We start from the raw sequence: 9,908 nt of genomic DNA, 5'->3' as shown, positions 1-9,908 counted from the left end.
GATGAAGCCATCAGGACCACATAATCTGCAAAAAGCAGAGACCCAACCCCGCGGCCACCAAACCGGATCCCCTCAACGCCTTGACTGCACCTAGAAATTCTGTCCATAAAAGTTATGAACAGAATGGGTGACAAAGGGCCGCCTTGGCGGAGTCCAACCCTCACTGGAAATGTGTCCGACTTACTGCCGGCAATGCGGACCAAGCTCTGACACTGATCAAACAGGGAGCGGACCGCCACAATAAGACAGTCCGGTACCCCATACTCTCTGAGCACTCTCCACAGGACTTCCAGAGGGACACAGTCGAATGCCTTCTCCAAGTCCACAAAGCACACGTAGACTGGTTGGGCAAACTCCCATGCAACCTCAAGGACCCTGCAGAGAGTATAGAGCTGGTCCACAGTTCCATGATCAGGACGAAAACCACACTGTTCCTCCTGAATCCGAGGTTCGACTATCCGGCGTAGCCTCCTCTCCAGTACACCTGAATAAACCTTACCGGGAAGGCTGAGGAGTGTGATCCCACGATAATTGGAACACACCCTCCGGTCCCCCTTGTTAAGGAGGGACCACCACCCTGGTCTGCCAATCCAGAGGTACTGCCCCCGATGTCCACACGATGTTGCAGAGTCTTGTCAACCAAGGCTGCCCCACAGCATCCAGAGCCTTAAGGAACTCCGGGCGGATCTCATCCACCCCTGGGGCCTTGCCACCGAGGAGCTTTTTAACTACCTCGGCAACCTTAGCCCCAGAAATAGGAGAGCCCACCACAGATTCCCCAGGCACTGCTTCCTCATAGGAAGACGTGTAGGTGGGATTGAGGAGGTCTTCAAAGTATTTTTTCCACCTATCCACAACATCCGCAGTTGAGGTCAGCAGATATCTTTTTAAGATATCAAGGTCAAATATTACGTGATTTATATCAGTTAAATAGGCAAATGTTAATATTTATTTTTTTTTCACCTGCCTAACCTGACTGCCCGTCCATGTGAGCCAGCAAGTCCAGATGTTTTGTTAAGATCTTACAAGTTTCATGGTGGATACAACCCACATTTTAAATGACATGAAGCATAACAATCAGCAGCGAGACAGCTGCTATTGTGATTCAACACTGTTCTTCTGCTTTGTGTACCTTTGCCATTTGAAGCCTGCAAAAAATTATCTATGCATGAACAATGTACGTGTCAGAGAGGGATGACACATGGAGCACATGTACAATTTTATTTGGAGGCCACAGCTCTTGCATATTACAACTGTTGGCGATGATAAAGCAAAAACGAAGCAAAAAGCAAGAATGAACTCACCAGCTAGTCGACACACAGAATAAATAAAAGTAGTCGAAGGTTGTAACCCACAGGCATGCAGCGATGGCTCAGAATGCAATGTACAGCATTGAATATTTATATATATTTATATCGTATATACAGAACAACAAACGATGGCAGACGTGTCATTCTACACGGTTACAGACACGACAAGACAGACCGACGTTATTTTTGTCATTCTCGTTAAAAAAAAACTACTTTTTTTTTGCTCCTTAGTTTTCTGTGTAAAAGTGCAACTCAATTCAAAGAGAACCTTTTTTTTTTTTCCAAAATGTCAGAAAGAAAAATAGAATTTCCCCCAGTTACAGTATCAAAAAACGGAGCATATTGCATCTGGACATCAGGTCGAAGGTCAAAGCGTGTCTTGGTGGGACACAAACAAAACACTGAGGGTACTCGTCGCTTCCCAAGCCAAGACAAAGAGTGGGTCCGAGCGCGCACACACACACACACACACACACACACATGAATGAGTACCACAGAGAAGCGTCATATACTTACATCATTTGCATTGACACTCACCTTCTTCCATATTGCTTAGTAACACATAAAGGAATGTAGAAATGAATGATGACACAGCTAAACTGCCAATCAACGCTTATTTTGGAACATTTTTTTTTTTCATCCTCATTAAAGCACTATTTGTATTTTTTTTTTAACATTATTCTTATGGTTCCTTCATGTGGAGCTGACAAAGACGTCCTAGAGTGGCTATCTGAGTTGATACATGCAATCGGTTAACCAGGCTAAAGTCAAAATGTGATAAAGAGCGTTAAGGAACGGGGCTTCTAGTCGTCGTCCTCGTCCTCCTCATCGCTGTCCTTCATTGAGATGCCTTGCATGCCTCCTTCTCTCACCGACGCCGTGGCTTCCTCCAGCGTCAGCCGATTACGCACCGTGTCGTACATCTTGCTGTTCAGCGTGGAGTCCAGGACGCCCTGCAGGCGGAAGTCACGGTACTTTTTCTGCAAAAAGGTCAGAAAGGTGGTGTCAGTATTCATCACACACACACACACACACACACACACACACACACACACACACACACGGAGTGAGGAGCGTGACCTTAGTGATCCTGATGAGGATCTTGAGCTGGTAGACATGCAGCTGCTGGTCCATGCGCTCCGTGAGCCACGTGCCCAGGAGGTTCATGGTGGCCGTGTACCATTGCTGCAACACACATAACACAACACTCTCCAGCAAGAACACACACTTCCAACAAGAACACAAACACACTTCCCACAATGTATTATATGTCATATATTAGATATAGAAGAAGTAATTGTGCAAATGATCCTAGGAGCTATGTTGTCTGGGGGCTTTTATGCCTCCTGGTAGAGTCTCCCAAGACAAACAGGTCCTAGGTGAGAGACCAGACAAAGAGCAGCTCAAAGACCTTTAAGAAAAAATACAAACAAGGATACCGATTTCCTTCATTTGGACGTGGGCCACCCCCCACTGGAGCCAGGCCTGGAGGTGGGGCTCGATGGCGGACGAATGGTGGGCCTATCCCCCGAAGAGGCAACGCAAGTCCCCCCGCCAATGGGCTCACCACTCATGAAAGGGAGCATGTGTAATGTGAGCTGGGCCCTTGGCAGTCCGATCCTCGACTACAGAAGCAAGTTCTTGGGATAATAAACGTCACCTCGATGAGAGGAAAAGAGCTTGAGCTGGTGCGCAAGCTGGAGGGTTGGGCTGGATCTTGTCAGATTCACTTCGACACACCTCAAGGGCTCTGGAACCAGTTCTCTCGAGAGGGGCTGGATTCGCTTCTGAAGCACTGAAAGACTACGGGCGCGGAGTGGACACACATACTTTTTGTCCCATGCCTCAGAGCCTATATGTTTCAGTTTAACCGGGCTTGGTTGCTGCAAGGCTGTCTTGATTGACAAGACTCAGCATGCATTGCTTGGTCATCGAGGGTGGTGCCTCTGGATTGGCAGACCGGGGTGGTGGTTCCTCTCTTTAAGTGTGCTTCAATCATCATGAGATCCCATTTCTCAGCCATCCTGGTAAGGTCCATTCAGTTGTACTGAAGAGGAGTTGTACCCAATAGTCAAGCCTCAGATTTAGAAGGAGCAGTGTGATTTTCGTCCTGGTTGTGGAACTGTGGACCAGCTCTTTACTCTCGGCAGAGTCCTGGAGGGCGCATGGGAGTTTGCCCAACCAGTCTACATGTGCTTTGTGGACTTGGAGAAGGCATTCCACCGTGTCCTTCAGGAAGTCCTGTGGGGAGTGCTCAGAGAGTAAAGGGTATGGGACCGCCTGATTGTGGTGTTCGCTCCCTGTTTGATCAGTGTAAGAGCCTGGTCCGCATTGCCGGCAGTAAGTATGACCCCTTTCTAGTGAGGGTTGCACCCCGCCAGAGCTGCCCTTTGTCACCAATTCTGTTCTTGGCACTTATGGACAGAATTTCTAGGCGCAGTCAGGGCGTTGAGGGGATCCGTTTTGGCGAATGCAGGATTACTTTTTCTTATTGCAGATGATGTTTGGGCAAGTAATGATGACGTTCATGCTTTCTCTGGACCGATTCGCAGTCAAGTATGAAGCGAATGGGATGAGAATTAGCACCTCCAGTTCCAAGTCCATTGTTCTTGCCCAGAAAAGGGTGTAATGTCATCTTTGTGTTGGAGAGATGTTGTCCCAAGTGGAGGAAGTGCCACAGAGTCGTGTTCACAAGTGAGGGGAGAGTGGATTGCTAGATCAACAGGAGGATTGGTGTGGCATCTGCAATGAAGCAACCTCTGTGTTGATCCACCGTGGTGAAGGAGCTGAGCCAGAAGGCAAAGCTCTCAATTTACTGGTCGATCTACGTTCCTATCCTCACCTATGGTCATGAGCTTTGGGTTATGACCGAAAGGACAAGATCACGTGTAAAAGAGGACAAAATGAGTTTCCACCATCAGGTGGCGGGGTTCTTTCTTAGAGATAGGGTGAGAGCTCTGTCATTCGAGAGGAGTTCAGAGTAAAGCCGCTGCTCCTCTACATTGAGAGGAGCCAGATTATGTGGTTAGGGCATCTAATCAGGATGCCACCCGGACGCCTTCAGCACGTCCAATGAGTAAGAGGTCACAGGGAAGAGCCAGGACACTTTGGGAAGACTATGTCTCCCAGCTGGCATAAGAATGCCTCAGGATCCCTTGGGAGGAGTTGACCAAAGTGGCTAGGGAGAGGGAAGTCTGGGCTTCTCTGCTTAAGCTACTGACCCCGTAACCCGACCTCAAATAAGCGGATGAAGATTGATGGATGAATTGTGCAAATGGCAGATAGATACGATTTTTTTTTCTTAATGGCAGTTATAGAGTGCATCCGGAAAGTATACAAAGCTCTTCACTTTTTACAACCGTTTTTTCCAAATGTAATAAATTCAATTTTGTCCTGAAAATTCTACAGATAATATCCCAATGTGTAAATATATTTTTTTATATCTTGCAAATTTACTAAAACTAAAAAAAAAAACACATGTCCATACGTATTCACGGCCTCTGCTCAATACTTTGTTGATGCACAGTTTGCAGCAGTTAGAGTATCAAGTCTTTTTGAATACGATGCCACAAGCCTGCCACACCTATCTTTGGGCAGTTTCGCTCATTCCTCTTTGCAGAACCTCTCAGGCTCCATCAGATTGGACGGGAAGTGTTGGTTTTCATCCAGGATGTCTCTCTACATTGCTGCATTCATCATAGTCTATTCAGGGGGGGACCAAGAACCTGATGGTCTCTCTGTCAGAGCTACAGCATTCCTCTGTGGAGAGAGGAGACTCTTACAGAAGGACAACCATCTCTGCAGCAATTCACCAATCAGGTCGGTATGGTAGAGTGGCAAGACGGAAGCCATTTCTTAATACAAAGTTTGCCAACGTTCACCTGAAAGACTCTCAGACCATAATAAATAAAATTCTGTGGTCTGATGAGGCCAAGATTAAACAATTCGGCGTGATTGCAAGACGTCATGTATGGAGGAAACCAGGCATCGCTCATCACCAGGCCGATACCATCCCTACAGTGAAGCATGGTGGTGGAAGCATCATGCTGTGGGGATGTTTCTCAGCGGCAGGAACTGAGGGACTAGTCAGGACATAGGGTGCAATGTAAAAAGATATCCTGGATGAAAACCAACGGTTCCCATCCAATGCAGTTGATGGTCGTAATCCATTCTACCTCTAAATGCATTCAAAAATCGTCAACAATACTTAATTTACATTCCGTAACCTTTATAATAACCAAGGTGTAGAGACATTGTTTTTGTAAGAGCAAACACAGAGGAACTATTTTTTTCTAAGGTACTAACACATCGGCATCTTTCGGTATTAGCCGTAAAAGCTAACTGCGGCAAGAGATAAGCTAGCTTCTACAACAACACGAACCGCGTTTCAGTATGTAATGCACATCACAATGCAATAGGATAACAATCTGTACTGAGCAAAAATCATTACCAATCATTTCAGGTGTTGTTTGTACACAGCTAGCTCAACAGTGTACAGTATGTATTGTAGCGTACGGTGAGGTGCTGCATTTATCAAGATCAATAGTATAGTGACTCGCTCGATGGACAATTGTCCGTTTGGTCAAGCTGGCTGGGGATGTTTCCACTTGATTTGGGTAAACAATCCAATAATTCGATATAGCTTGGAACAATGTTCCAGATTTTCAGCGTACAAATGTCGCACTCTCTCAGCTTCCGTCTGCTTTAACGTTTCAGACTCCTCTTCGTGCTCGCTTCTATAAGCAGCTGTTCATCCTCCATATATTTAGTTTGAAAAAAAAAAGGTTGTGAATCCTCATTTATCCAAAAAATAGTCGTCTTCGTTGTATATTACCAACTCTGCCATGATTAGAAATCACACTCGCGTTAGTTTCCGGCAGTAGGAACAAATTTGTTGCAGAAAGTTGGAAGTGTGCTGCGATGGAAACAGAAATAAATGCGTCGGTAAATTAGTTCCGGCTGTGCATAAAATGACCAAAATATGGTAAATATTGTACATATTACATATTGTTATGATGGTGTCTGTTACTACATTATATACTGTATATAGACTTGCAGTTTTTAAACAAAACAATGATGGAGGGTTTTGAAGTTTTTTTTAGAGAGCTTTGAAGGCTGCAACAGTGACTCCCATTAGCAGCATCTTGCAAGCGTTTTTGATCATCTTTAAAATCCTAAAAAAGAACATGTGTGCTTTTGTTTTCCATAATGATTGTGAACGATACACAAAATAAAAAATAAAAAAGTAAATTTTCAAAATGTACCCAAAAAAATTTCACATTGTTGGGTATTGTTTGCAGAATTTTGAGGACAAAATGTAATGTATCCCATTTTGATATAAGGCTGTAACATAACACAATGTAGAAATAGTGAATCGTTGTGAATACTTTCTGGATGTACTGTATAAGAAGTAATTTGCAAATGTGCAAAAGGACGGTTTCTTCATGTTGTACACAACACAAGTTTTACATCTGCAGATAAAAAGTGCAAATAAAGCGGAGTAAAGAGCTGCAAAAGAAGGCATTAGGGCTGACATGATGCTGCCTTTAGTGACATGTTCGACTAATGGGAGCTTTTATTGGCATGAATAATAATGTTGATAATAATAATAATAATAATAATAATAATCATCGTCATCATCATAATAATAATATTAAATCACTAGGAGTACTTTGGCTGCGTTCACACTTGTGGTTTGGTACGCCGATCATTTTTTTTTAAGGTATTTTAGCTTATGCTGGGTTTTTCTTTTTTGGGATGTGCCCAAAAAATAAAAATAAAAAATGGTCAATGGGTATAAAACTAAAACAACTAGGATGTTTGCTATGCTAGTCATGTAGACACTGTTCATATATATATATATATATATATATATATATATATATATATATATATATATATGACTTAACTGGATTATCCAGAGAATAGTAATGATACCGTGGTAGAGCGCAATATGTATGTGTGGGAAAAATCACAAGACTCCTTCATCTCTACAGAACTGTTTCATATATACACATATATATATATATACTGTTTAACTCTATATAATATGCTGTGTGCAATCGCAGCTAAGAACCGTAAATGAAGCCATTTGTTGCCACATAGGTCAGCAGCTCCATGCATCTTCTCCGAACATTTTGCCCTGTGTCTCTGTTCCACGTCATTTGATTTTGCTTCACATTAGGGCACAAGTGAACCGAACCGCACCAGACTTCACTTGTAAACGGAGCGAGACCCATCTCTCAAGCATTGCCGGTCCCCTTGTTGACAGTGGCATTCACACTTAACCAACTGAACCCTACTAGGAGAGCAAACGCACCAGAGTTCCTTAGAAGCGGCACGAACAAGACCAGTGTGAACGCAGCTCTAGTATCGAGGACTGAACCCTTCGATCGGGTCTAAATGTTTGCTTTGATTTCGGATAAGGTGCATGGATGGACTCAAAGAGGGGGTGTGGGGTGGTGTCCGTGTATGCAGATAGTCCACGTCCACTTTGTCGAGCGTGCAGTAGTGCATGCAGACCTGGCAGGTGTGTGCGTGCGGAGGAAGACTGCTCTATGTGCAAATGTCTGAGGAGGAAGAGGGTCATGCTAGAAGATGTACACAGGAAGATTATTTGACTCCAAAAAAACATGCCAACCAACATAATGTGAGAAAACAACGCAACACTGGAGATAAGTGCCACTTTTTAACTTTTTATTTTGACGGGCAGTGAGCTCACTTTAAGGGACCCTGAAGCATGTTCTTTTTATAGCACTTCTGCAGCAAGAACCGATCAAACCTTTTCTTCCAGGTGACTCAAAATGTTTGGAGTTAAATCTTTCTTAAGTTCTGTCATGTTGCTTTCTGTTTGTTATTTGCTTCATCTTCAATATTACAGTATTTCCTTGAATTGCCGCCGGGGCTCTAATGAATTTAAAACCTCTTCTCACTCCTGCGCTTACCAAAGGCATACGGTAAAAGTATGCATGCGCTAATTAATTTAAAACCTCATCTCATTCCGGCATTTACCAAAGGTATGCGGTAAAAATACGAGTGTGATGTAAGCTTGGACCTTAAATCCTACTGAATAGCTCTTAATCTTTTTCCATTTACGCGATTTCAATTTACCGGTATTGAAATCAGCCTCCTCCATTTTGAAAATGATGACAGGGGAAGTGTCACTCGTGATGTCACGAGTCTGACCAGGCGGTAATACTAAGCATGCGCTAATTATTTTGCGAAGCGATTTTGACCGGGCAGTAATTCAAGTCAGGCGCATACTATATGCCCTGCGGCAATTCAAGGAAATACGGTATGCTGACTCAGGATGTCCTGTTCATACATGAACAGACATATTTGGAGTAGTGGCCAATATCGATGATGATAGGATATCAGCAGGAATCATACATAATTGTATTATTTTCGTTAGAAAAAGTTTGATGAGGTGAAACTAGTGAAACAGAGAACAATGTATTGACACTAACCCATTTTTTACCAACCGTTCGGAATGGATTTATGTGGTCTTTGATTGGAAATGGAGTGGTAATTGTTTTTGTGGTGGCGCGTCGTGGTCACAATCAGGCCTTAAGTCAAGCTCAGTTGAATGATGCAGACACGTTTGTTTTTAGGATACTTTCTAATACTCTACTGCCTCGGAAACTTTCTATGTGTAAGTAATATGCAACTATAATTATTTGATACTTGTTTATATTGACTGTTTTAGACTGCAATATTAATCAACAAATAACACTTATTATGTATGCCTAGCTTGTGTGCTATTGTTTATTTGGCTGTTGGGTAGCTGCTGGCACTTAGTAGCCTATAACCAAACCATGTTTACCTTTTGTAGATGACTTGACTACAACAGAAGAAAACACCAACCATGTGTGCTGATTGGAGGACATTTAGAAACTAAACTAATAAACACGCTGCAGGACTGCTCGTATCCGACACGATATGTTGTTTTTTTATGGTATCGGACCGATATCTGAGATCAATATCAGATTGGAACAACCCGACTCATGAGAGACATTTTCTGCACAGCTTGCACTTATCTTACAGAGTAGACATGACTATTGTAAAGCAAATGTTTATGTTTAAAGAAACAGCAAAAATATCTAATTTTACTCTTAAAAATCAAACATATTTTATAACAATATATACAGTGGTGCCTCAACCTACGAGCACATCTGATTAAACTAAGAATACTTGAATCTTAAACCAGTGCCGCACTCGTGAACGCATTAACTGCATTTTGCAATACAGTAATAATAATCTAAATACTTACTTTTGCCAGCAGACTGATGAGGACTTTTATATCAATTTTAGTGTGTTCCAATTGGTGTCTTCCCGTCTCATTAGGTCCAATTTTTGAACAAACATTAAGCATAATTAAAAGCCGAGCGACAGCTCATATCTCAAAATACTCTAAAGTTAAGGTGAGGTACTTCTGTATTGCAAAACATCTATGTCATATTGTCAAATATAATAAAACAAATACAAATAAAGTCTATACCCCCAACCCCGCCGAGTAAACACCTTTTCTCTATTAAAACTCTGCTACTCTCTGTAGTTTAGTTAATAGTCGTAGTAATTAAAATGATGAAATGCGGTTTA

The 9,908-nt window shown here is 42.8% G+C and overlaps 1 protein-coding gene across 12 annotated transcripts in view; it reads right to left on the bottom strand.

Moving 5' to 3' along the window:
- Nucleotides 1–1,202: 1,202 nt before the first annotated feature.
- Nucleotides 1,203–9,908, bottom strand: part of LOC133535388 (calcium-dependent secretion activator 1) — a 195,931-nt gene continuing 187,225 nt past the window's right edge. For all 12 annotated transcript variants that reach the window (XM_061875200.1, XM_061875191.1, XM_061875195.1 and 9 more), the window contains 2 exons: nt 2,391–2,495; nt 1,203–2,290 (listed from right to left, as the gene is read on the bottom strand). In XM_061875200.1, the coding sequence (XP_061731184.1) occupies nt 2,114–2,290; nt 2,391–2,495 (282 nt within the window). In that variant the 3' untranslated portion in view covers nt 1,203–2,113. The remainder of the gene's footprint in view (nt 2,291–2,390; nt 2,496–9,908) is intronic.

The sequence above is a fragment of the Nerophis ophidion genome, linkage group LG16 (assembly GCF_033978795.1).
Source record: "Nerophis ophidion isolate RoL-2023_Sa linkage group LG16, RoL_Noph_v1.0, whole genome shotgun sequence".
Classification (NCBI taxonomy): domain Eukaryota; kingdom Metazoa; phylum Chordata; class Actinopteri; order Syngnathiformes; family Syngnathidae; genus Nerophis; species Nerophis ophidion.
The sequence above is the reverse complement of the archived record's forward strand: the minus strand, read 5'-3'. Positions and strand labels throughout refer to the sequence as shown.